The following is a 27,860-nucleotide window of genomic DNA, read 5'->3' as shown; positions in this document are numbered from 1 at the left end:
CCCATTTGTTGCTCAAATAAGTTGTACATAAGTGTATTGTCTATATTGTCTGTTTGTTTGTTTATTCCAAGGATATTCGCTGGGTAACAATACCTGTTTACTGTTTCCCCAGCAATATACACAGAACAAACACACTGTACCTGGAACACTGGGCAATCGCTGCTCTTACTGGGCTCAAACCTAACATTTCATTCATAGATCAGAGCAGATGTAGATATTATTGTAAATCATTATAAAATCAAAATAAAATCCCCCGTGCGACACTTGTTACCCTGCACCTTGTATTTATTCCTATCTATTATTATACTTTGTATTTATCTATTATCTTATTAACCCCCTGTTTGTATTAATGTATCTACTGTACAGTGCTGGGTACATAAGTAGCACTAAAGTAGCAATAAATACACACACACAGTATATATATATACACAAACACACACACACAGTATATACACACACACACACACACACAGTATATATACACACACACAGTATATACACACACACACACACAGTATATACACACACACACACACACACAGTATATCTACACACACACACACACACAGTATATACACACACACACAGTACATACACACACACACAGTATATATACACACACACACACAAACACACAGCCGCCTGTAGGCTCAGTGAGCCAATTACAATCAGTCTAAATAATCAGAACCAATAAGAGCCACTCCGGTGCCAATGGCCCCGCCTATATCGCTTAGCAACTGCCCTACCCCGTCTCCTAGCAACAGGCAAAGCACCACACACGACGCAAGTAGATGACGTCACTCCCCAGCCGCCGGCGCCCCACCCGGAAGCGGCAGAAGCATGTGTCCCTCCTCCTCGGCTGGGCGGCCTGATTTCCGGTTTCCGGCCTGAGTTGTGGGGGGAAGAGACACGGAGGGAGCCGAAGATGGTGCTGATCAAGGAATAGTGAGTGGCCCGGCAGCCTCGGTGTGGGACCGGCAGGGCGGGGAAGGGCCCGGAGCGCTGGGCTGAAGGGGCCCCGGGAGGGAGGGGCGGGTGTGACGGGTTGGGGGCGGTCAGTCAGACTGGGGGGAGGGAATGTGTCAAGGGTCTTATCACTCCCATGTCTTCTGCCCCAGGCCCCGCAGTGTATCAGGGGCAGTTTGCTGCCTGGGGGTATATGTCAGGGTAGAAGGGGTAGTTAGGTGCCTGGGGGTATATGTCAGGGTAGAAGGGGTAGTTAGGTGCCTGGGGGTATATGTCAGGGTAGAAGGGGTAGTTAGGTGCCTGGGGGTATATGTCAGGGTAGAAGGGGTAGTTAGGTGCCTGGGGGTATATGTCAGGGTAGAAGGGGTAGTTAGGTGCCTGGGGGTATATGTCAGGGTAGAAGGGGTAGTTAGGTGCCTGGGGGTATATGTCAGGGTAGAAGGGGTAGTTAGGTGCCTGGGGGTATATGTCAGGGTAGAAGGGGTAGTTAGGTGCCTGGGGGTATATGTCAGGGTAGAAGGGGTAGTTAGGTGCCTGGGGGTATATGTCAGGGTAGAAGGGGTAGTTAGGTGCCTGGGGGTATATGTCAGGGTAGAAGGGGTAGTTAGGTGCCTGGGGGTATATGTCAGGGTAGAAGGGGCAGTTAGGTGCCTGAGGGTATATGTCAGGGTAGAAGGGGTAGTTAGGTGCCTGGGGGTATATGTCAGGGTAGAAGGGGTAGTTAGGTGCCTGAGGGTATGTGTCAGGGTAGAAGGGGTAGTTAGGTGCCTGGGGGTATATGTCAGGGTAGAAGGGGTAGTTAGGTGCCTGAGGGTATGTGTCAGGGTAGAAGGGGTAGTTAGGTGCCTGGGGGTATATGTCAGGGTAGAAGGGGTAGTTAGGTGCCTGAGGGTATGTGTCAGGGTAGAAGGGGTAGTTAGGTGCCTGGGGGTATATGTCAGGGTAGAAGGGGTAGTTAGGTGCCTGGGGGTATATGTCAGGGTAGAAGGGGTAATTAGGTGCCTGGGGGTATATGTCAGGGTAGAAGGGGTAGTTAGGTGCCTGGGGGTATATGTCAGGGTAGAAGGGGTAGTTAGGTGCCTGAGGGTATGTGACAGGTAAGGCAGGCTAATTCATAGGTGGGAGGGGGGCAATTGAATGGGATCTCTGTATCAGGGGCAGTTAGCAGCCTACAGGGTATATGTCAGGGTAGAAGGGATGCTGAGTGAGGGGCAGGGGTAGTTAGCTGCCTATGGGGTATATGTCACGGTAGAAGGGATTCTAAGTGAGGGGCAGGGGCAGTTAGCAGCCTATGGGGTATATGTCACAGTAGAAGGGAGGCTGAGTGAGGGGCAGGGGCAGTTAGCAGCCTATGGGGTATATGTCACAGTAGAAGGGAGGCTGAGTGAGGGGCAGGGGCAGTTGTCAAATGACGGGTGCAGTAGAATGAAGTTTCCATTTAGGGATTAGTTGGGGCCTAAGGATGGCAGGGCAGGGGCATGTTGGGTAGGGGACAGGGGCAGTTCTATGGCAGTTGCCATATGGATGCTGGGGCATTATACCTCTCAAGCCCCTAACTGCCCCTTATACAGTATATGTCAGGGGAAACTTGGGTAAGAGGCAGTTCCCATATAGCTGAAAGGGCAAAAGGAGTTATTTGGGGAGGGGGCAGGGTCTATAATAGTGGGCGGGGTATATGATAGGGGGCGGCGCCACTAATATAATTAATCGATTACCTCTCTTTCCCCCCCAGCCGTGTTTTGCTGCCTGTGTCAGTGGAAGAGGTAAGTGTGTGTATAGTCTGTATGTGCCCCGGGCACCTCTGTAATTATATATATTTATTTCTACCCCCTCTTGCCCTCAGTACCAGGTGGGGCACCTCTGTAATTATATTTATTTCTACCCCCTCTTGCTCTCAGTACCAGGTGGGGCAGCTCTGTAATTATATATATTTCTACCCCCTCTTGCCCTCAGTACCAGGTGGGGCAGCTCTTCTCTGTGGCCGAGGCCAGTAAAGATAACACGGGCGGAGGGGAAGGGATCGAAGTCCTTAAGAACGAGCCGTATGAGCTGGATGGGGAGAAAGGGCAATACACCCACAAGATCTACCACTTACAGAGGTGAGTGTCAGCTGCCCCCGGACTCGCCCGACCCGAGTGCTTCATGGGGGGCGGGGTCAGTGTCGCAGCCTTCCTTCTACTCGTGATCCAGCAGGCAAGGGGTTAATGCCTTGATTCAGCTGCTGGGAAGCCAATGGGCAACTATCAGGGTTAAAGGGAAACTAAACCCTGCGGCACAGCGTGGCTCAACCAAACGTTACTCAGCTGTTGCCGGACTACAAATCCCAGAATAATGTAACATATAATGAAGGGTGAGGCATGCTGGGAGCTGTAGTCCAGCAACATCAGGGTTGGATTCTTAAAGCAATATTGCCCAATAAAACTTTCCCAGCTCTCTAGGGCCCGCATTGGCAGAAATGCAAAAGAATCCTCCAATGAGAATCCCAGCTGATGTGAGTAAATCCGGCTCCCTGTTCTCTGTTCCTGCAATTGGAGTTGGGAGCAATAAGCACAGTTTTCCAGCACTGAACAAGTCTGTCCCTTTATCCCCATGTCTGATTCCTGTGCCATATAATGACGGGAAAATGCCATCATTATCTCTATATGTAAGGTACCAGCAAGGGGCCTGACACAGGGAATCAGCATTCTCATTGGTCACTTCTCTTGCATCTATAATGAAGTTTTGGGTCATTCTCATTGGGGAATTGGTTTCCATGTGTAATTAGCAGATACTCTGGGTAGGACTGTGGGTTTGGGAGATGAAGAGGCTTCAGTCCCAGCTCTCTCCCCCTCTCTCTCTCTCTCTCTCTCTCTCTCTCGCGCTGTCTCTTTATTGTCTGTTTATTATTATTTTCTGTCTCGCTCAGTAAAGTCCCTGGTTTTGTTAAGATGGTGGCGCCAGAAGGTTCCCTAGTGTTTCATGAGAAAGCCTGGAACGCCTACCCCTACTGCCGCACCAGTAAGTCTCCCCACTCCCTGTCCCTCTATCAACTGCAGTATCTCCCCGTGTAACATCTCTTTATTCTCTCTCCCTCCATCCCTTCTGTTCCTGCCACTCGTCATGCTGCAGTCGTCACGGTAACTATCACCTTTATGTATTTATACATATGGGTAGGGGGTGCCATAGTGTTTCCCTTAGACAGTACAGTATGGGGGTACAGCTTATTGTGTGCCCAGAACATTCCTTCTCTGTATATTTGTATTTATACATATGGGTAGGGGGTGCCATAGTGTTTCCCTTATACAGTACAGTATGGGGGTACAGCTTATTGTGTGCCCAGAACATTCCCTCTCTGTATATTTGTATTTATACATATGGGTAGGGGGTGCCAGAGTGTTTCCCTTAGACAGTACAGTATGGGGGTACAGCTTATTGTGTGCCCAGAACATTCCCTCTCTGTATATTTGTATTTATACATATGGGTAGGGGGTGCCATAGTGTTTCCCTTAGACAGTACAGTATGGGGGTACAGCTTATTGTGTGCCCAGAACATTCCCTCTCTGTATATTTGTATTTATACATATGGGTAGGGGGTGCCATAGTGTTTCCCTTAGACAGTACAGTATGGGGGTACAGCTTATTGTGTGCCCAGAACATTCCTTCTCTGTATATTTGTATTTATACATATGGGAGGGAGGTGCCATAGTGTTTCCCTTAGACAGTACAGTATGGGGGTACAGCTTATTGTGTGCCCAGAACATTCCTTCTCTGTATATTTGTATTTATACATATGGGTAGGGGGTGCCATAGTGTTTCCCTTAGACAGTACAGTATGGGGGTACAGCTTATTGTGTGCCCAGAACATTCCTTCTCTGTATATTTGTATTTATACATATGGGTAGGGGGTGCCATAGTGTTTCCCTTAGACAGTACAGTATGGGGGTACAGCTTATTGTGTGCCCAGAACATTCCTTCTCTGTATATTTGTATTTATACATATGGGTAGGGGGTGCCATAGTGTTTCCCTTAGACAGTACAGTATGGGGGTACAGCTTATTGTGTGCCCAGAACATTCCTTCTCTGTATATTTGTATTTATACATATGGGAGGGAGGTGCCATAGTGTTTCCCTTAGACAGTACAGTATGGGGGTACAGCTTATTGTGTGCCCAGAACATTCCTTCTCTGTATATTTGTATTTATACATATGGGTAGGGGGTGCCATAGTGTTTCCCTTAGACAGTACAGTATGGGGGTACAGCTTATTGTGTGCCCAGAACATTCCTTCTCTGTATATTTGTATTTATACATATGGGTAGGGGGTGCCATAGTGTTTCCCTTAGACAGTACAGTATGGGGGTACAGCTTATTGTGTGCCCAGAGCATTCCCTCTCTGTATATTTGTATTTATACATATGGGTAGGGGGTGCCATAGTGTTTCCCTTAGACAGTACAGTATGGGGGTACAGCTTATTGTGTGCCCAGAACATTCCCTCTCTGTATATTTGTATTTATACATATGGGTAGGGGGTGCCATAGTGTTTCCCTTAGACAGTACAGTATGGGGGTACAGCTTATTGTGTGCCCAGAACATTCCTTGTATTTATACATATGGGTGGGAGGGGCCGTAGGACAGGGCTGATGTGGCTGTAGGGGTGGGTGCTGGTACATTGGGTGCCACAGATAAAGCTGTTAATGTGTAACCCAAGCTGCCAGCTGAGGTCATTGGGCAAATGAAAGAGAGAGAGAGGGACTCAGGGAATCCCCGGCTGACTCTGCCCCAGTGAGACCCATTCTGCCCCTGCGGTCACTGCACTCTCCGCTAGAACATTGCGGCAGTTCCTTACACGCAGGGCTGGGCCACCCAGCGGCGATGGTATCAGTGTGGGCGCAAGTGACAGTCTCATTTCTCTCCCAGAATGAATATATGAAAGATAATTTCTTCGTGAAGATTGAGACCTGGCACAAACCGGACTTTGGGGACCAGGAAAATGTGAGTCTCCCCTTAACCCTTTCTCTGTGCTGAGCCTACATACCCCTCTCCCTCAGCCTCTGCCCCAATGCCCCTCTCATTCTTCCCTCTCACTCCCAGGTGCACGGACTGGACAGCAACACTTGGAAAGAGGTAGAAGTCGTGCCCATTGACATCGCTGATAACTCCCAGATAAACGAGGGGGTACGTAACTGCCCCCCAATACTGCTTTACTCTTACACTCGCCCTCACTTACTCTCTCTGTTACAGATAGCTAGAATCTCAGCCATAAAGCAGGGCAGGACTGCTGCTTACAATGGGGGGATCAGATAGGATCTGTGCCACTGTGACAGAATGCTCTGTTATACAGATAGCTAGAATCTCAGCCATAAAGCAGGGCAGGACTGCTGCTTACAATGGGCGGGATCAGATAGGATCTGTGCCACTGTGACAGAATGCTCTGTTATACAGATAGCTAGAATCTCAGCCATAAAGCAGGGCAGGACTGCTGCTTACAATGGGGGGGGGATCAGATAGGATCTGTGCCACTGTGACAGAATGCTCTGTTATACAGATAGCTAGAATCTCAGCCATAAAGCAGGGCAGGACTGCTGCTTACAATGGGGGGATCAGATAGGATCTGTGCCACTGTGACAGAATGCTCTGTTATACAGATAGCTAGAATCTCAGCCATAAAGCAGGGCAGGACTGCTGCTTACAATGGGGGGATCAGATAGGATCTGTGCCACTGTGACAGAATGCTCTGTTATACAGATAGCTAGAATCTCAGCCATAAAGCAGGGCAGGACTGCTGCTTACAATGGGGGGGATCAGATAGGATCTGTGCCACTGTGACAGAATGCTCTGTTATACAGATAGCTAGAATCTCAGCCATAAAGCAGGGCAGGACTGCTGCTTACAATGGGGGGATCAGATAGGATCTGTGCCACTGTGACAGAATGCTCTGTTATACAGATAGCTAGAATCTCAGCCATAAAGCAGGGCAGGACTGCTGCTTACAATGGGGGGATCAGATAGGATCTGTGCCACTGTGACAGAATGCTCTGTTATACAGATAGCTAGAATCTCAGCCATAAAGCAGGGCAGGACTGCTGCTTACAATGGGGGGATCAGATAGGATCTGTGCCACTGTGACAGAATGCTCTGTTATACAGATAGCTAGAATCTCAGCCATAAAGCAGGGCAGGACTGCTGCTTACAATGGGGGGATCAGATAGGATCTGTGCCACTGTGACAGAATGCTCTGTTATACAGATAGCTAGAATCTCAGCCATAAAGCAGGGCAGGACTGCTGCTTACAATGGGGGGGGATCAGATAGGATCTGTGCCACTGTGACAGAATGCTCTGTTATACAGATAGCTAGAATCTCAGCCATAAAGCAGGGCAGGACTGCTGCTTACAATGGGGGGATCAGATAGGATCTGTGCCACTGTGACAGAATGCTCTGTTATACAGATAGCTAGAATCTCAGCCATAAAGCAGGGCAGGACTGCTGCTTACAATGGGGGGATCAGATAGGATCTGTGCCACTGTGACAGAATGCTCTGTTATACAGATAGCTAGAATCTCAGCCATAAAGCAGGGCAGGACTGCTGCTTACAATGGGGGGATCAGATAGGATCTGTGCCACTGTGACAGAATGCTCTGTTATACAGATAGCTAGAATCTCAGCCATAAAGCAGGGCAGGACTGCTGCTTACAATGGGGGGATCAGATAGGATCTGTGCCACTGTGACAGAATGCTCTGTTATACAGATAGCTAGAATCTCAGCCATAAAGCAGGGCAGGACTGCTGCTTACAATGGGGGGATCAGATAGGATCTGTGCCACTGTGACAGAATGCTCTGTTATACAGATAGCTAGAATCTCAGCCATAAAGCAGGGCAGGACTGCTGCTTACAATGGGGGGATCAGATAGGATCTGTGCCACTGTGACAGAATGCTCTGTTATACAGATAGCTAGAATCTCAGCCATAAAGCAGGGCAGGACTGCTGCTTACAATGGGGGGGATCAGATAGGATCTGTGCCACTGTGACAGAATGCTCTGTTATACAGATAGCTAGAATCTCAGCCATAAAGCAGGGCAGGACTGCTGCTTCATATTTACCCCGCTTGGTTTTGCTTTCAGGATTACAAAGCCAATGAGGATCCCGCTTGCTACAGGTCGGAGAAGACGGGCCGAGGACCCTTGAAGCAGGATTGGAAGGTTCCCTCTTTTGCCCCCATTTAGTGCAATTACACCCATTTGCCCCGCAGCCCTTTCCTTAACCCGATTCCCTTGGTCTCTGCAGAAGGAGTTGGCCAACAACCCGTCGTGCCCTCACATGTGTGCCTACAAGCTGGTGACGGTGAAGTTCCAGTGGTGGGGCCTTCAGGGCAAAGTGGAGAGGTTTATTCACAAGGTACAAGTTACCCTTTATTCTGTGTCTGGGCACATTTACCCCCCCCCCCCCAGCAGAAACACCCATAAATCATAACATTTGCCCCGGCTGCGGTCTTATCTAACCCAACCCTCTACTGGTGCCCGGACAGTTCTATTCATTATATCATGAATCTCTATGTAACTGATTCAGAACTTGTGGGCTGAACCCATCCCCCTGCTTATTGTCCCCTTTGCAGCAAGAGAAGCGCCTTTTCACCAACTTCCACCGACAGCTTTTCTGCTCGTTGGACCGGTGGGTGGAGCTGACCATGGAAGACATCCGCCGGATGGAAGACGAGACACAGAAGGAACTCGACGAGGTGAGCGAGGGTCCGACAGGCCCGGTATTGGCAAGCGGTTCTGTTCCTAAGCCTGAACCTTTTTCTTTCATCTCGGTGCCCCCAGATGCGACAGAAAGGAGCGGTCCGGGGAATGTCGGCCAAGGATGAATAAACCCCCCTGTCCCACACTCACGGGTGAGCGAATGTTTCTCAGAGCAACGGTCCGACGCCTGCAGTTCCCACACTGCCCACCGGGTGGCAATACACTGGACAACACTCGGCCCAGGAGTTCGGCTCCGTGTTCCACACGAACAGCCAGTGACCGTTTAGTGGCATTTTGGGTTTTTTTGTTTTCTTTTTTAATGAATACGAAAATCTTTTCCAATTTCCCGTCACCGTAGCCCCGCCCCCTGGCGTTTCCATTCCCACACGGATATGTACTTGTATTATACATACATGTAGTAAAACTTTCTCTGTACAATATTCCGTAATATCCGCTATTTCTTCTGAGAATTCTGGCTCCCGTGGAGATGGGGAGAGACTCTCTAGTCCATTATCCCTGGGCCATTTTTCTTTTGGGTAATTAGCCGGGGAGCACATTGGTGCCATTTTTCTTTTGGGTAATTAGCCGGGGAGCACTATGGTGCCATTTTTCTTTTGGGTAATTAGCCGGGGAGCACTATGGTGCCATTTTTCTTTTGGGTAATTAGCCGGGGAGCACTATGGTGCCATTTTTCTTTTGGGTAATTAGCCGGGGAGCACATTGGTGCCATTTTTCTTTTGGGTAATTAGCCGGGGAGCACTATGGTGCCATTTTTCTTTTGGGTAATTAGCCGGGGAGCACTATGGTGCCATTTTTCTTTTGGGTAATTAGCCGGGGAGCACTATGGTGCCATTTTTCTTTTGGGTAATTAGCTGGGGAGCACTATGGTGCCATTTTTCTTTTGGGTAATTAGCCGGGGAGCACTATGGTGCCATTTTTCTTTTGGGTAATTAACCGGGGAGCACATAGGTGCCATTTTTCTTTTGGGTAATTAGCCGGGGAGCACATAGGTGCCATTTTTCTTTTGGGTAATTAGCCGGGGAGCACATAGGTGCCATTTTTCTTTTGGGTAATTAGCCGAGGAGCACTATGGTGCCATTTTTCTTTTGGGTAATTAGCTGGGGAGCACTATGGTGCCATTTTTCTTTTGGGTAATTAGCTGGGGAGCACAATGGTGCCATTTTTCTTTTGGGTAATTAGCCGGGGAGCACATTGGTGCCATTTTTCCTTTGGGTAATTAACCGGGGAGCACATTGGTGCCATTTTCCCTTGTGGTAATTAACCAGGGAGCACAATGGTGCCATTTTTCTTTTGGGTAATTAGCCGGGGAGCACATTGGTGCCATTTTTCCTTTGGGTAATTAACCGGGGAGCACAATGGTGCCATTTTTCTTTTGGGTAATTAACCAGGGAGCACAATGGTGCCATTTTTCTTTTGGGTAATTAGCCGGGGAGCACGTTGGTGCCATTTTCCCTTGTGGTAATTAACCAGGGAGCACAATGGTGCCAGTTTTCTTTTGGGTAATTAGCCGGGGAGCACATAGGTGCCAGTTTTCTTTTGGGTAATTAGCCAGGGAGCACATTGGTGCCATTTTTCCTTTGGGTAATTAGCCGGGGAGCACATTGGTGACATTTTTCTTTTGGGTAATTAGCTGGGGAGCACAATGGTGCCATTTTTCTTTTGGGTAATTAACCAGGGAGCACGTTGGTGCCATTTTTCTTTTGGGTAATTAGCCGGGGAGCACGTTGGTGCCATTTTTCTTTTGGGTAATTAACCAGGGACCACATTGATGGCATTTTCCTTTTGGGCACTTAGCTGGGGAGCACAATGGGGCCATTTATCTTCTGCTCCTTTTAGGGCTCTGGAACACGGGGAGATTAGTCGCCCGTGACAAATCTCCCTGTTCGCGGGCGACTAATCTCCCCGAATTGCCATCCCACCGGCGAAAATGTAAGTCGCCGGTGGGATGGCACACGCTGCGCAGGCGATTTCGGCAAATCGCTGAAGTTGCCTCGCGAGGCATTTTCGTCGATTTGCCGAAATCGCGCTGCCGCTTGTGCCATCCCACCGGCGACTTACATTTTCGCCGGTGGGATGGCAACTCGGGGAGCGGGCGACTAATCTCCCTGTGTGCCAGAGCCCTTAGGGGGCTTTGGCTTCCTAACAAACTGCTACCCCCGTGCCCCCAGCACATACCAGAGACAGAAGGGGCACCAGAAGCCAAGTAGGAAGTTGGTTTGGGCGGCAGGCAGAGACTAGGAGGCGGCCTTACTGTAAGGAAGGGGGTTAGAGCAGAGTTTGGGGGGGGGGGGGGGCTGAGAAAGGGAAGAAGGTTATGTCACTGCGGTAGACAAGTGATTGGAGGAGGGGGAGGTTATGGAAAGGGGCAGTTGGGATTGTCCACTTGACTAATTCCAAAGCTAAATTAGGGATTTAGAGGAAGTCTGAGCCATAAAAGCGCTGATATAATTAACCCCCATGGGCTACCAGGGCCAGAGTAGTTGCCAAAACAGTTTTGGTTTTAGTGGCTCCTCCATCCCCACTGGAATCTGACTTTCCCATTCCTTACGGTTATATCACCTTAGTAGCCATATTGGCACAGCCCCCCCACCCCCTGTGTGTGCCTATAGCCGTATCTGGGATATTGGCCACTTCCCTGGTTATTGGGGGTCTGGTCCTGATTCACTTTCCATGATTTCCCACCTGTTGCTGCTACTTTGTAGCATTGTGCGCAGCGTTTGCCATATAGCACTTATAGCTTAGGCTTGGAAACTACAACTCCCAGCAAGCGGTTTCACCCACGTGGTTTCATCTAACGGCTGAAAGGGGCTCAGTGAAATACAAGCAAAGAGACAGGGTGAAAAATGCAACGTATATAGATATTATATATATGTAATTCTCATGTTTTGTTTGTGACCTTCCTTACTACGTGTTCCGTTTTGTGACTGTACCAGTAGAAATCACACAGCATTTTAATACCCATTGCAAACCAATCACCTGCCTATGTTGGCATAAACGCCCCCCTCCCAACAGAACAAGTGTCCATGTTCCTCTGTCGATTACAGAATATTTCCCATTCGGATTAAGGCTGTTGTTGGTGTCAGGCACACTGGTCTGGAGTTCTCTGACTAATTTTGTTCCAAATGGAAAGTTTGTGAATCTTTTCATACTGAGGGATCCTGTTTCTTTCCTGGCAGATTCCCCTCAGCTGGAGCCTGTCCTCTCTCCCTCCTCTCATCTGCTGGATGGAGCCTGGGCACATTTGGATGTGGGATGAAGAGCTGATGGAACCTCGCTCTTTCTCAGCTCCCTGCTACATCCTCCACCTTTGTTGACCTTTCTGGTTCCCTTCCATTTCTCCATCTGTCCCTGTTTTCCTCTCTGGTTCTCTGGAACAGAACTCTGCAGCACCTTGGTCTTCTCTGCACGAATGGAAAGGGGTGCCACTTCTCAGGGGTTTGTGGGTGTACAGGTGTTGTGCCCCCTTGGTTGAAAGTGGCATCAGACTTTGAGGGGAGAGATAAGTGCTCTAATATGTGGCACCGAGCCCCCGGCCATCAGAGACTTCCCCTGCTGGAGGTGGGAGAGTTGCTTAGGGGTCTCACCGCAATCAAGCACCATGGAATGTGTTGATACCCCCCCCCCCCCCTTGGGGCAGGTGGTTGTGCAGAAGCAGAGGAAGGGGGCAATGCATCATATCACTCCCTCTTGGGCAAGTTCTTCACTCATTGATTTGTTTCGTACTTCAGGGTCCAGAAGCATGAGCGAAGGGGAGTCCTTCGGGGAGGGTAAATGGATGAGGGCTGCGATCTTGCCTTGGGCCAGAGGACAGAGGGGTTGGTAGATTTTTTTTGGTTTTCTGTTTCCTTTTATGTTTTTTAAAGGCATCACGATAACATTTATTGAAATAAACAAAGACGAGAAGCGCGTGGCTCCTTTTCTTATGTGCCCCAATGTGTGTGGGTTCGATAGTTGGCTTCCTATTGGGGATCATATAGGGGTGTGGATGCTGGGGCGGGCCCTTATGCGCTGGAGCATGATGGGCTGGGAAACGTGTCTCCTGCGACGCTGCCCAATCCAGACAGACAGTGGGACAGAGAGGGATAAGGAACAGAAGCCGAGGAACGTGGCGTGTATCTGAAAGAGAGAGAAAGGTGCTTAGCAGGAAATACTCCTAATTGGGCCAGATAGAGATAGTAAGACATAATTGTGGAAGATCAAGAAAGAAGAAGATGGAGACAGTAGGACAAACTAGGCAATAGGGCAACATGTAGACTGGAGGATAAGATGCAGTCAGGACAAGATAGAGACAGTTGGGTCTAGATGGAGATAGCGAGACCATGATAATGGACAACTGAGGCAGAAGAAGATGGAGACAGTAGGACAAACTAGGCAATAGGGCAATATGTAGACAGGAGGATAAGATGCAATTGGGACAAGATGGAAACAGTTGGGTATAGATGGAGATAGCGAGACCATGATAATGGACAACTGAGGCAGAAGAAGATGGAGACCGTAGGACAAACTAGGCAATAGGGCAATATGTAGACAGGAGGATAAGATGCAATTGGGACAAGATGGAAACAGTTGGGTATAGATGGAGATAGTGAGGCCATGATAATGGAAGGACAACTGAGGCAGAAGAAGATGGACACAGTCTCAATGGGTAAAGTATGGCATCATGGTAATAGTAAAACAAGATGGTTACACTAGGAAATGATGTTGGCAGTAGGGCAAGATAGCGGCAAAAGGTCAAGAGAGAAAACTTTCCTTTTATAAAAATTCACACTGGAGGGGTAGATAAGTTAAGGGGTTCAGGAATGGCGACTGTTGCTACCTACCCAGAAAGGGTTTCCTTCCAGGGGCCCCGTGAGGAGTAGGAATAGAGGATGCTGGAAGACCGTTACCAGAGCGGAGCAACAAGTGTGGATTCCCAAGAGAGCGCCAAAGTGACTCCTGGGGAACCTGGAATGGGGAGAGTCAACGTTATTTAAAATCCAGTCTTAGTACTAGTGTAGCCATAGGGTAACTGGTAACTCACACACAGCTGTACAGCGCCGAGCTGAGAATAAACGTGGAACTTCTCGTCACCACATGGAGGACGAAGCCAACTACCTGGGGTACAAACACACGGAACCATTCAGATACAGGAGCAAAGTGTCTCCTCCAGTAACCACCAGCCTGGGGTGATGTCTCTGTGTTGGTCACAAATGGACAAACCCCTCTCTTTGGGATTGCTAGGGCTCAGAAATGCCACATAACATTATTGTTCTGATTTCACTTTAGGAAAGAAACCATAGGGGCTAAAATGACATAAAAATCTACCCCCTAATGTAAACCATAAGGATATTAGATCCCACAGAGGTCCTGCTAGAACCTATAAACCTTCCGTTTCTTACCTGCACCCCCAACGATTGGATGAGACATGCAGTTCCAAACCCAGCGGCTGTGAGAATCTGGAGTATAAAACCTATCAGCAGTCTCCTAATGACGGTATGAGAGAGTTAGAGTTCATCATCAGTTTCTACTAAATAAATCATTATCAGGAACAGGCTTTCAGAAAGGTTTTCCATTGCTCACCCTTTGCTGGTTGCTCCTTTGTTTGTCTCTTTTTGTCGGTGGAGCAGAATGGAGATCAGAGGGGCAGAGAATAATCCCACCATCTGTAGTGCCCCAAAGAGTGAGGAGTACAGGGCTGGAAAGGAGAAGATATGTTAGCAGTGTCCCACTGATACAGTACCATTGCCTAGACTAAGCCTAATGTGGTATGCTCCTTCCTTTGGGACCATGGCACATTCTTACTTGCTTGCCAGCCATACTCACCACTTTGTAGCCACAGGTTCAGAGATGAGATGTAGAAGTGGAGCCACGTCTGGAGCAGAGAGTCGGAGAGGAGGTGGAGCACAAACACCGGAGACAGGAGGCTGCTTCGTAGAAGAGGAGAACTTGGCTCTGGTTGGGGACATAAAACGAAGCAAAATTGGCTGCGGTTGTGGACAGAAGGGATAGAACTTGGTTCTGGCCGGGAACAAGAGGAGGACTTGACTCTGGCTCTAGACAGAAGATAAGAGAATGTGGCTGTTGGTTGTGGGGCGGGGGAAGTAAGGTGAACTAAGCTCTGGTTGGAGGAAAAAGGTAGATCAAAAGAGCTTTGGTTTGGAACAGAAGAGAAAGAACTTGGCTCTCATTGGGGCAAAACAAAAGAGGGGAGATCTTCACTCTGTCTAGGAACTGGTTGGGAACAGAAGAATGAGGAGAATTGGGCTCTGGTTTGAGACAATACAAAGAAAAGAACTTGGCTCTACAGAGAGCGCTTTCCCCATTCAAGTTAATAGAATGCAGCTGGTAATGGATAAGGGCATTTCCATCACTACAACCCCTCACCCAATCCCCCGAGGGGACCTCAGTAATCATATTGCCAAGTGTGGAACTTCTTAGAGTGGCAAGTGATTAAAACCATCTTCACGCTCAGGGGAGTGGGACCCACATATATCTGGGGCAAGAAGTCGTTCAGTCACAGCGATGAAAGCAGTGATTATTGACATGATCACTACTCATAGAGCTTTGTGGATTCCAATCCATCCAATCCCTTGTTCTTGCAACACTCTGCCCCAGGGTGCCCTGAAGTGCAATAACTCACCCTCTGGCCTCTTGAAATGTAACTTCTTCCTGCGGCTTAGGATTCTCTCTCGGTCCCTGAGGGATGTCTCGAACTTGTATTTCAGGGATTCCCTGTCCCAGGCACTTTTCTCTGCCGCCTTCTGTCCAGTCCCACAACAGGTCAACTGCAGTTGGATACTGAGAGGGCAGAGTCTATTTAATTCCCACCTTATATTTGCACCTACCTCTTAATGCCCCCTCGACCATCTGTTGTCTCTCTCCCACCTGTACTTGCTCTTCTTTTCTTCTCCATTCTGCTCCAGCCCCCAACAAAAGAAACCATTTAAGAACATGGCGCAGGACAGGGCTCCATATCCCACCAACAGAGGCACAAACGGGACTCCGGCATTATAGGCCACCTGCAGGGAATTCACACATTGACTTATGAACAGTCACATTTATCCCCTTTATAGACCGCGACAAAGCCACCTGCCCAGGTAGGACCACCTGATATCTGATACCCTAGTTAAACTTGTTCATCACCCAGACCTTGGCACCTAGACCCAACCTTGGCACCCAATAACTGTGAGATCCATAGGCTTTCTAATGACTCAAGGTCTCCTAAAACCCACATGTTGTTTAACTTATACTCGGGGCAAGGAGGGACTTATGGAGCAATAGTGCCCCCCTTTGAGGACATGGGTAATATCACAATTCTCATGGAGTGCCTGGGAAAGTCCTAGTATGATTTGGCTATGAGCCACAAAGCCAATATGGGAACAAGATGGAAAACTAAATAATGAGAAGACTAATGAGCTTTTGCTCATGACACGGGGCAAAGTTTGGTGGAACCTCTAGTATTAACCATTATGCAAAACCCCCCCAAATCTAAGGTTAAGGGTGCATTTAACTCTGCACATCAGTAAAGGGCTGTGGACCAAATTATTATGATTCACTGAAATAGCTTGAGGTTCCCCTGCCCCAAATCTGTATAAACCACCACCAATTCCAGGATAACTATGCCCAGGTCTCTCTAAGCTCCACCAGGGACCATCTCTCCCAACATCAGCCCAGTTGGCCAGTACGGAGATGCTATTTTTTTTCTCACATTTCCACAATACAGGACCTCCATATGCAACAGCCTGACCCCACCCCTTACCTTCATCAGGGTAAAGACCGTGGCTGAAGCTGTGAAGCATCCCATGACCATTGAACTATAGAGCCACTCGTTGTTTCCTATATAGAGGGGAAGCTGGAAAGAGACAATGTCGCTGTATGAGTAGGTTCCTATTGCTTTCATATAAGAGTATAAAAGTGAAGTAGAATTAATTCCCCAATTGCAAAACAACCCCTTTTTCTATCATTTTACCCCCAGTGTCTCATAGGTTAGTTACACAGTGCAAGGAAGGACTCTGTTGTTTAGATATTTGGAAATATACTTGCTTTTGATTTATGACTGTCTATGAATGACAGTAGATGTTTACCCCAAGTCTCACCCTTTCAAGTATTTTAGGCCCCTTGGGATTCAGCTACAATATTAGGGAGCCTTCAGCCTACAAGACTAGGTGATGGCTATAGCAGGTATAGAAGGGCAAGATGGTGACAGAAGGGCAAGATGGTGACAGTAGGACAAAATAAAGACAGTAGAACAAGATGGCGACAGTAGAATAAGAATAAGACAGTAAGGAAAAATGAAGCTATAAGGGCAAGATATTGGCAGTAGGGAAAGATGGTGACTGTATAACAAGATGAAGAAAGTAGGACAAGATAAAGAATAGGCAAAATGGAAACAAGATAAAAAGGGTTGGGCAAGATATTAACAGTAGAGCAAGATGGTAACAGTAGGACACGATGGATACAGTTGGGAAAGATAAAGACAGTAGGGCAAGATGGAGACAGTAGGGCAAGATGGAGACAGTAGGACATGATGAAGACAGTAGGAGTTGGTAAAAATGAAGACAGAAGAACAAGATGAAGATAGTAATGACAGATGGAGACAGTATTGACAGATGGAGACAGTAGGACAAGATGGAGACAGTAGGGCAAGATGGAGACAGTAGCACAAGATGGAGACAGTAGCACAAGATGGAGACAGTAGGGCAATATGGAGACAGTAGGACAAGATGGAGCTGGTAAAAATGAAGACAGAAGAACAAGATAAAGACAGAAGAACAAGATGGAGACAGTAGGACAAGATGGAGACAGTAGGGCAAGATGGAGACAGTAGGACAAGATGAAGATGGTAGGGCAAGATGGAGACACTAGGGCAAGATGGAGACAGTAGGGCAAGATGGAGACAGTAGGGCAAGATGGAGACAGTAGGACAAGATGGAGACAGTAGGGCAAGATGGAGACAGTAGGGCAAGATGGAGACAGTAGGGCAAGATGGAGACAGTAGGGCAAGATGGGGACAGTAGGGCAAGATGGAGACAGTAGGGCAAGATGGAGACAGTAGGGCAAGATGGAGACACTAGGGCAAGATGGAGACAGTAGCGCAAGATGGAGACAGTAGGGCAAGATCGAGACAGTAGGGCAAGATCGAGACAGTAGGACAAGATGGAAACAGTAGGGCAAGATGGAGACAGTAGGGCAAGATGGAGACAGTAGGGCAAGATGGAAACAGTAGGGCAAGATGGAGACAGTAGGGCAAGATGGAGACAGTAGGGCAAGATGGAGACAGTAGGGCAAGATGGGGACAGTAGGGCAAGATGGGGACAGTAGGGCAAGATGGAGACAGTAGGGCAAGATGGGGACAGTAGGGCAAGATGGAGACAGTAGGGCAAGATGGAGACAGTAGGGCAAGATGGGGACAGTAGGGCAAGATGGAGACAGTAGGGCAAGATGGAGACAGTAGGACAAGATGGAGACAGTAGGGCAAGATGGGGACAGTAGGGAAAGATGGGGACAGTAGGGCAAGATGGGGACAGTAGGACAAGATGGGGACAGTAGGGCAAGATGGAGACAGTAGGACAAGATGGGGACAGTAGGGCAAGATGGAGACAGTAGGGCAAGATGGAGACAGTAGGGCAAGATGGAGACAGTAGGGCAAGATGGGGACAGTAGGGCAAGATGGAGACAGTAGGGCAAGATGGGGACAGTAGGGCAAGATGGAGACTAGGGCAAGATGGGGACAGTAGGGCAAGATGGAGACAGTAGGGCAAGATGGAGACAGTAGGACAAGATGGAGACAGTAGGACAAGATGGGGACAGTAGGGCAAGATGGAGACAGTAGGGCAAGATGGAGACAGTAGGGCAAGATGGAGACAGTAGGACATGATGAAGACAGTAGGAGTTGGTAAAAATGAAGACAGAAGAACAAGATGAAGATAGTAATGACAGATGGAGACAGTATTGACAGATGGAGACAGTAGGACAAGATGGAGACAGTAGGGCAAGATGGAGACAGTAGCACAAGATGGAGACAGTAGCACAAGATGGAGACAGTAGGGCAATATGGAGACAGTAGGACAAGATGGAGCTGGTAAAAATGAAGACAGAAGAACAAGATAAAGACAGAAGAACAAGATGGAGACAGTAGGACAAGATGGAGACAGTAGGGCAAGATGGAGACAGTAGGACAAGATGAAGATGGTAGGGCAAGATGGAGACACTAGGGCAAGATGGAGACAGTAGGGCAAGATGGAGACAGTAGGGCAAGATGGAGACAGTAGGACAAGATGGAGACAGTAGGGCAAGATGGAGACAGTAGGGCAAGATGGAGACAGTAGGGCAAGATGGAGACAGTAGGGCAAGATGGAGACAGTAGGGCAAGATGGGGACAGTAGGGCAAGATGGAGACAGTAGGGCAAGATGGAGACAGTAGGGCAAGATGGAGACACTAGGGCAAGATGGAGACAGTAGCGCAAGATGGAGACAGTAGGGCAAGATCGAGACAGTAGGGCAAGATCGAGACAGTAGGACAAGATGGAAACAGTAGGGCAAGATGGAGACAGTAGGGCAAGATGGAGACAGTAGGGCAAGATGGAAACAGTAGGGCAAGATGGAGACAGTAGGGCAAGATGGAGACAGTAGGGCAAGATGGAGACAGTAGGGCAAGATGGGGACAGTAGGGCAAGATGGGGACAGTAGGGCAAGATGGAGACAGTAGGGCAAGATGGGGACAGTAGGGCAAGATGGAGACAGTAGGGCAAGATGGAGACAGTAGGGCAAGATGGGGACAGTAGGGCAAGATGGAGACAGTAGGGCAAGATGGAGACAGTAGGACAAGATGGAGACAGTAGGGCAAGATGGGGACAGTAGGGAAAGATGGGGACAGTAGGGCAAGATGGGGACAGTAGGACAAGATGGGGACAGTAGGGCAAGATGGAGACAGTAGGACAAGATGGGGACAGTAGGGCAAGATGGAGACAGTAGGGCAAGATGGAGACAGTAGGGCAAGATGGAGACAGTAGGGCAAGATGGGGACAGTAGGGCAAGATGGAGACAGTAGGGCAAGATGGGGACAGTAGGGCAAGATGGAGACTAGGGCAAGATGGGGACAGTAGGGCAAGATGGAGACAGTAGGGCAAGATGGAGACAGTAGGACAAGATGGAGACAGTAGGACAAGATGGGGACAGTAGGGCAAGATGGAGACAGTAGGGCAAGATGGAGACAGTAGGACAAGATGGAGACAGTAGGACAAGATGGGGACAGTAGGGCAAGATGGAGACAGTAGGACAAGATGGCGACAGTAGGGCAAAATGGGGACAGTAGGGCAAGATGGAGACAGTAGGACAAGATGGGGACAGTAGGGCAAGATGGAGACAGTAGGGGAATGTGAAGACAGATGGGTGAGATATTTATATATACAGTAGGTAACCTGCAGCTCCTTCTTCTTGTCAAACTCCCAACAGATGGCAGATAATGTTTGGGAACTGAAGTTCAACAACAGATAAAGAGACACAAGTCGGCCAATTCTACTTAATAAAATAACAGGACCACACAAAGTACCTGCCGTGGGTTCAGCCCAGAACATGTTCCCTCATACAAACCTTGGGCTCGGGTCTGGGCATTGGGAGGTGGAGCCTCAGTAGAAATGGAATTCTTTCTATGGGATGTTGTGTAAACAGGGAATGTTTTTATTCAACACAAACACAATCATTTACTGTGTGTATAAGGCACACGGATGGTTTCATTGCTGTGTATAGAGAGTTTAACTGCTGTGTATTGTGTGTAGGGAGAGTTTATTGGAACATCTCAGAAGGTCCAACTTCTCCCTCTATGAGAAACATCAGCCACCCTTACCATGAGGGACGTGAAGAGAATGCAGCTTCCTCCAACTCCCAGCAGCACCAGGGCCCAGGGCAGGAGCAGGGACAGACCTGGGGAGAGAGAGAGGGGTAAGAGGGGGGGCTGGGGGGTTGGGGTGATGCTCAGTAGGTACCAATAGGGATAAATCCCAAGGAGGTTGCAATGAGGGGCAAAGTACTCACCGTGGGGATTTGTACATGCGCATCCCACCATCAGGCAGCCAACTGATACCAGGGCCCTGGGGAGGGAATGGGAAAGGTGAGGGGCAGAAAGTAGGGGGGAGAGGGAGATGGGGGGATATAAAGGTGCACTTACCCCCCAGTCTGGCGCACTGTCCTGAGCTGTGTGTAGCCCAAGAGAATCTGCAGGGGCAACAAGGTGGCTCCAAGGAACAGGGAACCCAGCACAAACCCCAAGTTTAGACCTTGTTCCTGCAGGGTACAGACGGCTGGCAGGGGCTTCTGGGAGGATCCGTTATCCGTATCAGCCACCGGCGCTGTCAGCGGGGCACCTTTATTGGGCAGGGAACAGGGGGAAGAACTGAGAAATGTAATGGGGAGGAACCGAGGGCAGGGGGGCAGGGTAGAACTTAGGGCAGGTAAGTAGGGCAGGGTGGCAGGGAAGAACTTAGGGCAGGTAAGTAGGGCAGGGGGGCAGGGTAGAACTTAGGGCAGGTAAGTAGGGCAGGGGGGCAGGGAAGAACTTAGGGCAGATAAGTAGGGCAGGGTGGCAGGGAAGTGGGGCAGGTAGGCAGGGAAGGGTGGCAGGGAAGCATTTGGGGCAGGTAAGTGGGGCAGGGAAGCGGGGCAGGTAAGCAGGGGAGTGGGGCAGGGAAGCATTTGGGGCAGGTAAGTGGGGCAGGGTGGCAGGTAAGTGGGGCAGGGGGGCAGGGGAGAGCTTTCAGCTTAGTAAGAAAGTTATTTTTGCTGATCCCAAGTGCCCGGGCTTGTAGGGCGTCTGACTCTGTATCGGCCGGGTCAGTGTATGTGCCCCTGGGGTAGGTAATTGCTGGTGTCATCTCTGAAATACTCACCCCAGTCCCCATTATTGTGAGATTGGGCGCCATCTGGGGGAGACAGAGGGAACAGGCAGCGTTAGGCGGGAAGCACCCATTTACTGACACAAGGTGCCTCCCCATTGGGAACATTGGGCACTAATTGCGGAACATTCCACTTGGGATTCTGCCAATATTGCAGCCTGGGGGGGTATATTCCTTATGGGGGAGGGTATATTCCTTATGGGGGAGGGTATATTCCTTATGGGGGAGGGTATATTCCTTATGGGGGAGGGTATATTCCTTATGGGGGAGGGTATATTCCTTATGGGGGGTATATTCCTTATGGGGGAGGGTATATTCCTTATGGGGGGGTATATTCCTTATGGGGGAGGGTATATTCCTTATGGGGGGGTATATTCCTTATGGGGGAGGGTATATTCCTTATGGGGGAGGGTATATTCCTTATGGGGGGTATATTCCTTATGGGGGAGGGTATACAGTATTCCTTTTGGGGGGGTATATTCCTTATGGGGGGTATATTCCTTATGGGGGTATATTCCTTATGGGGGGGTATATTCCTTATGGATGGTATATTCCTCATGGGGGAGGGTATATTCCTTATGGGGGAGGGTATATTCCTTATGGGGGGGTATATTCCTTATGGGGGAGGGTATATTCCTTATGGGGGGTATATCCTTATGGGGGGGTTTATTCCTTATGGGGGAGGGTATATTCCTTATGGGGAGGTATATTCCTTATGGGGGAGGGTATATTCCTTCTGGGGGGGTATATTCCTTATGGGGGAGGGTATATTCCTTATGGGGGAGGGTATATTCCTTATGGGGGGTATATTCCTTATGGGGGGGATATATTCCTTATGGGGGGGTATATTACTTATGGGGGGTATATTCCTTATGGGGGGGTATATTCCTTATGGGGGGGTATATTACTTATGGGGGAGGGTATATTCCTTATGGGGGAGGGTATATTCCTTATGGGGGGGTATATTCCTTATGGGGGGGTATATTCCTTATGGGGGAGGGTATATTACTTATGGAGGGTATATTCCTTATGGAGGGTATATTCCTTATGGGGGAGGGTATATTCCTTATGGGGGGGTATATTACTTATGGGGGGTATATTCCTTATGGGAGGATATATTACTTATGGGGGGTATATTCCTTATGGGGGGGTATATTCCTTATGGGGGGGGTATATTCCTTATGGGGGGGTATATTCCTTATGGGGGGTATATTCCTTATGGGGGGTATATTCCTTATGGGGGGGGTATATTCCTTATGGGGGGGGTATATTCCTTATGGGGGAGGGTATATTACTTATGGAGGGTATATTCCTTATGGAGGGTATATTCCTTATGGGGGAGGGTATATTCCTTATGGGGGGGTATATTACTTATGGGGGGGTATATTCCTTATGGGGGGGTATATTACTTATGGGGGGTATATTCCTTATGGGGGGGTATATTCCTTATAGCAGAAACAACCGCAGCCCAAAGGCAGCAATAAGAGTGAAACCACAGGATTTCCTTTCAGAAATTTCCAAACAAATAAGTTTCATTTTTCAAACAAATAATTATCATTTTCTCTTTCTAGTTTAGTACAAGAGGGTTCCCCTCGTTACGGCTCATTACTGCTCCGGGGACCCCGGTTCCTTGGAGTGACCCCAGTTGGTGATCCCATGGGTGCTTCCCATAACACTCACCCCAATACGGGCCCCGAGGGTGCATTCCATCAGGCCCAGAGCCTGTATAGTCACATACCCTGTATCAGCCACTAAGATCTTGTTTGAGCCGTATTTACCCTTACAGAACTGCCCCTCGGCTTCTCTATTGCACCCACTGAGGGAAAGAACCGATTTAGCACTTTGCTTTGACTTTGTTCTGACAGAAATATCTCCATTTTGATGGAACTTCCCTCAACCCCTTCTTTTTACTAACGATTTACTCTGAGATTTTGGGGATTAGTTGCTGTTTGTGAAGCAATCGGTTCCTCATTTTCCATTTTTGCCTCCCCGGTTCCTCCATTACTGAACTTGTGGTATTTATAAGTCAAGAATATCTGCCCCCTCAGACTTTGCTCTTCCCGTTCCCTGGCTTATTTTGGGGTTGGCCCTGGACACTCCTACATGGCACCCATTTCTGTTCTGGGATTTTGGTGGAAACCCCAATGCCCCCATCTTTGCTCTGGTTTTAATAAATGAGTTTTTCCCACCAAACACTAAATAACATGATGGTCACTATTACCCGGGGGTCCTGGCTCATAAGAGATCATTAGATCCAGTGCAGCTTGATTTCTGGTTGGTTTCCCAACAATCTGAGACACAATTGCCCATTATCTACACGGCAGGACTTGCCTCCAGTCAATATCAGGGTATCAGCAGCAACAGAAGCTGAATCTCCTCCTCTTTAGTGGGGGGGGGGGGGGGGCGCCCTACATTGAAAGTGAAAAGCTCTACCCAACCCCATCCACTCTCATTCTCCCCCACAACTTCTTCCTACATTGGGTTTCATATCCAGCTCAACACACTGAAAAGCCCCTTCTCCTTTTCTATTGCCCCAGTCTCTGTATCTACTGCCCAGTCATGTGACCCATCCAGCCATGTTTCAGTAATGGCAATTCCTTCATATTCCCCTCGAGTGCCAGTACCTCCAGCCCCCCCACTCTGCCAAACCTTCACCCCCATTTTCCCTTAATATGCCCTCTACCTCACCTAACCTATCTACCCCCACAGAATTACCCATTGCACCCTCCCCCCTAGCCCATCCTCCTGCCCAAAGCAGCTGCCCCATCATCACTGAGGTGCCCCCCATCCCTGGCAAAAAGCCTGTAGCCAATGGGAAACCAGCCCAATTCTCCAGAAACCCAAATCCCTCCCTCTCTACCCCAATCTCTCAGCCGGGCATTAATCTCCCTCAGCTACAGTTTGGGTACCCACCTGGGTCGCAGTCAGAGAAGAGCACCCCATGTTCCAACAAGATGGGGCTCAGGGAGTTCCAGCCCAGGAGACATCCAGAAAATAGCAGCGTCTCTGCCAGGGCAGAACCCAACAGCCAGTGCTTACCCAGTCCCCCCATGCCCCGTACCCAGGGGCAGAATAACAGTGACAGGGGTAGCGCGGCCTTGCTTGCCCTGGGGAAAGTAAAGTGTGAAAAAGAGCAATGTAAGGGTGCTGGGAGTGAGGGGAGAGCAGGGTGAGGGTGCTGGGAGTGAGGGGGAGCAGGGTGAGGGTGCTGGGAGTGAGGGGAGAGCAGGGTGAGGGTGCTGGGAGTGAGGGGAGAGCAGGGGGAGGGTGCTGGGAGTGAGGGGGGAGCAGGGTGAGGGTGCTGGGAGTGAGGGGAGAGTAGGGTGAGGGTGCTGGGAGTGAGGGGGGAGCAGGGTGAGGGTGCTGGGAGTGAGGGGAGAGTAGGGTGAGGGTGCTGGGAGTGAGGGGGGAGCAGGGTGAGGGTGCTGGGAGAGAGGGGAGAGCAGGGTGAGGGTGCTGGGAGTGAGGGGGGAGCAGGGTGAGGGTGCTGGGAGTGAGGGGAGAGTAGGGTGAGGGTGCTGGGAGTGAGGGGAGAGCAGGGGGAGGGTGCTGGGAGTGAGGGGGGAGCAGGGTGAGGGTGCTGGGAGTGAGGGGAGGGCAGGGTGAGGGTGCTGGGAGTGAGGGGAGGGTGAGGGTGCTGGGAGTGAGGGGAGAGCAGGGTGCTGGGAGTGAGGGGAGAGCAGGGTGAGGGTGCTGGGAGTGAGGGGGGAGCAGGGTGAGGGTGCTGGGAGTGAGGGGAGGGCAGGGTGAGGGTGCTGGGAGTGAGGGGAGAGCAGGGTGCTGGGAGTGAGGGGAGAGTAGGGTGGGAGTATTGGGGTGAGTAAGTACTTACCTGTAGGAGTGAGCGCTGCTGTGAGTGAGTTGCCGGCTGAGCCCCTGACACAACCCTGTGTTTATACTTTACACAACCGGCTGAACCCACAACACAAGGAGCCAGTCACAGGCAGGGAGTTGTGTGTGTACAATACAATCATCTATAAACAGTATGGGGGGGGTATTCACTGGGAATTACCCAGTGGGCAACATTCCTACCCCTTGTTCCAATGGAATGTGGAAGGTGGAATGGGATTTAATAATAATACTAATAATAATAATGAAAATAATAATAAAATTAGAGATTACATCCAGCCAGTAAGAATGTGGGCAACTGAGCCTTTATAAAAGAAACAGATGTAATGGGACTGACTGGTTGCTAGGGTTAGTGACCGTGTCAACCACAAAGCAGACTAAATGAGAATAGAAACCATTTATAGTGCATTTCTGCCCCCCAGTTTGCCATTCCAACCGCTGTCTGGTTTGTCGGGTCACTGGGGGGGGGGGGCATTTTCAGGCCCCAAACGGTGCAGAGACACAATCATTTCCAAACCACAAAGAGTAGAAGAAGCAGAAGCTCCGCGCTTCATGTGAGAACTGGTTCCTAAGGTGAACTTCCCAGTACGGGGCCAGTAAGACTGAAGCCTTCGTTATAGGGAAGAATCAGGTTGATTTAGAATTAAAGAACAAGTGGAACCTGTGAGGGAACCGAGAGGTGTCTCCCCCAGTCCCGAGGAAGCGGGGGGCCCCGTGCCCAGGCTACAGCCCTAGTTATTCTGAAACCAAAGGTGCTAGAAATGTCTTGTGGGATTTCTGCCTCCAAATCTTCTGCAATATCAAAATGTACCACGTGGGCCCCCCCTGTTCCCCCAACCCCCCCCCCGTTTGCCCTGCTCCGGGGGATTCCAGAACTGGGAATCCCCCCCAAATGCTCAGTGCAGAGCTCTCCCAACTGATGGACGAATGGGGGTCCTGCTATTGGTGGAAAGTGGAACAGAAGGACATTGAGGTGTAAATGGGTCAAGGGGACAACGGGTCACTCTTCTCCTGAGACTTAAGGTGGCCATACTGTACTTGGGAAGATCTGCTTGTTTTGTCAAGGTCAAAAAATGATTGGTGATATCGGACAATTTGATCATTTGGCCCTAGGGCCACAACGGCTAAGAGCTGCATCAAGGAGCTTATGTGATCCCTAATGCAACAGAAAATCAAACCTACCCAAATCGAGATCTGGGCAATTTTAGGCCAGATATCAGTCAGGTAGGCCCATCAGGGGTGCCCATACATAGGTCTAAAGGACCCGAATGGGCAGCTGAAATCTGCTCCTGTATGGCCACCTTAACAAAGAAATAGGGACATTGGAGGTCTTCTCTAGTGATGAAATGTAAGTCTCACGTGTAGGAGTCCACCATGTTTGATGAAGGTTCATCAGTGGAAAACTGGTCTGGACTGATCAGGAGAAGAAGAAGCATGGACCATCCAAGGTATACTTTGGGGGATAGTAAAGAATAAATGGTATTAGGGTCCGACTGATGATGAACCCAACAATCTAAGGAAAGGCCTCTCCTCTGTCCCACTGAGAAGCTCAATTTATAACTTAGTCAATGAGGATCTTGGTTCAACAGATTACTCCAAGACATATACCGGTATGGAGTCTACTCACTGCCAAAATATAATTGGAACTAATGACTGATAGAGCGACTCTAGAACCTCCTGAAGCCACCAAGTTCCATTCTCAGTTTGCCTCGAGCCTGACTCCCCTTAGAGACTACATTGTTCAAACATGGCTAGAAAAGGAATCGGTGGCTTTTTATAAGGACACAAAAATATTTAGTCAAAATATGAGAAAAGTGTCCATGATCAGTTATTGCATCATGTGATCTCATGAGTGTCCAGGAAATCCACTCTGCAGAGAGAGGTGGCCTTGTGTGGTGGCTTTATAGATTTATATACAGTGTACCAAGGACAAATATGAACCATACTCTCGAACCATTCTAAGAAATACCAAAGAGCACTTTGTTGGCCAAACTCATCGACAGAATGTTCTTCATTTGCAGACAGTTGAACTTTGAAGGGTGGGGCACCCATTGGTAGCAGTTTTCTTCCATATTCCAAAAATTCCCAAACCTATGGGATGTCCCATTGTTGTCATGTTTCATATGCCAAATACTCAAGAGACAGTGTCCCTATTCTGTATCATTTATTATCATGGAATATGTTTTATAGTTGGGTGACTGTAGTCTAACAAGCCCCACAGCCGGGGTTTAATAGCTATAGAATTTCATCTTCAATAAAGTCTCCATGAAGAACCATTGATAGATTTTACACTTATATCCAGTTCCTTTTTACCCACAAGTGTTTCCTTTTATCATGGGAATTATTATATACAAAAATATGGAACTAGAACAGCCACAAAGTTTGCCCCATTATAAACGTATGTATGGGATGGTGGAAACAGATGTCAGACTTACC

At 49.0% G+C, this 27,860-nt stretch overlaps 2 protein-coding genes across 2 annotated transcripts; one reads left to right on the top strand and one right to left on the bottom strand.

Annotated features, from left to right (window-relative positions):
• The first annotated feature begins 904 nt into the window (after window positions 1–904).
• pitpnb (phosphatidylinositol transfer protein, beta) lies at window positions 905–12,610 on the top strand. The gene is given in 12 exon segments (NM_203791.1): window positions 905–945; window positions 2,699–2,729; window positions 2,920–3,065; window positions 3,872–3,963; window positions 4,075–4,082; window positions 5,863–5,937; window positions 6,037–6,120; window positions 8,068–8,145; window positions 8,231–8,341; window positions 8,559–8,681; window positions 8,767–8,837; window positions 11,883–12,610. Coding segments are annotated over 11 exon segments (816 nt in total). The 5' UTR covers window positions 905–925; the 3' UTR covers window positions 8,815–8,837; window positions 11,883–12,610.
• A 47-nt stretch (window positions 12,611–12,657) lies between these two features.
• On the bottom strand, window positions 12,658–25,473 carry LOC101735172 (large neutral amino acids transporter small subunit 4-like). The gene is made up of 15 exons (XM_031892891.1): window positions 25,408–25,473; window positions 24,489–24,682; window positions 21,570–21,602; window positions 20,852–21,047; window positions 20,719–20,774; window positions 20,531–20,607; window positions 16,445–16,537; window positions 15,571–15,704; window positions 15,326–15,483; window positions 14,509–14,637; window positions 14,266–14,380; window positions 14,085–14,169; window positions 13,727–13,800; window positions 13,527–13,650; window positions 12,658–12,822 (listed from the first exon to the last, which is right to left on the bottom strand). The coding sequence occupies exons 2-15, from the start codon at window positions 24,625–24,627 to the stop codon at window positions 12,676–12,678; spliced, it is 1,560 nt and encodes a 519-aa protein (XP_031748751.1). The 5' UTR covers window positions 24,628–24,682; window positions 25,408–25,473; the 3' UTR covers window positions 12,658–12,675.
• Between the last annotated feature and the right edge of the window lie 2,387 nt (window positions 25,474–27,860).

Source organism: Xenopus tropicalis, chromosome 9 (assembly GCF_000004195.4).
Source record: "Xenopus tropicalis strain Nigerian chromosome 9, UCB_Xtro_10.0, whole genome shotgun sequence".
In the NCBI taxonomy this organism is placed as follows: domain Eukaryota; kingdom Metazoa; phylum Chordata; class Amphibia; order Anura; family Pipidae; genus Xenopus; species Xenopus tropicalis.
The sequence above is the reverse complement of the archived record's forward strand: the minus strand, read 5'-3'. Positions and strand labels throughout refer to the sequence as shown.

Excerpts from the sequence above, each read along its gene's own strand:
- LOC101735172 (XM_031892891.1), bottom strand. The coding sequence starts at position 24,627 with ATGGGGGGACTGGGTAAGCACTGGCTGTTGGGTTCTGCCCTGGCAGAG. Across the intron at positions 20,608-20,718 it reads CGCATGTACAAATCCCCACG|GTCTGTCCCTGCTCCTGCCC; the intron begins GTGAGTACTTTG and ends CTCTCTCCCCAG. Across the intron at positions 15,705-16,444 it reads CGGTCTTTACCCTGATGAAG|GTGGCCTATAATGCCGGAGT; the intron begins GTAAGGGGTGGG and ends AATTCCCTGCAG.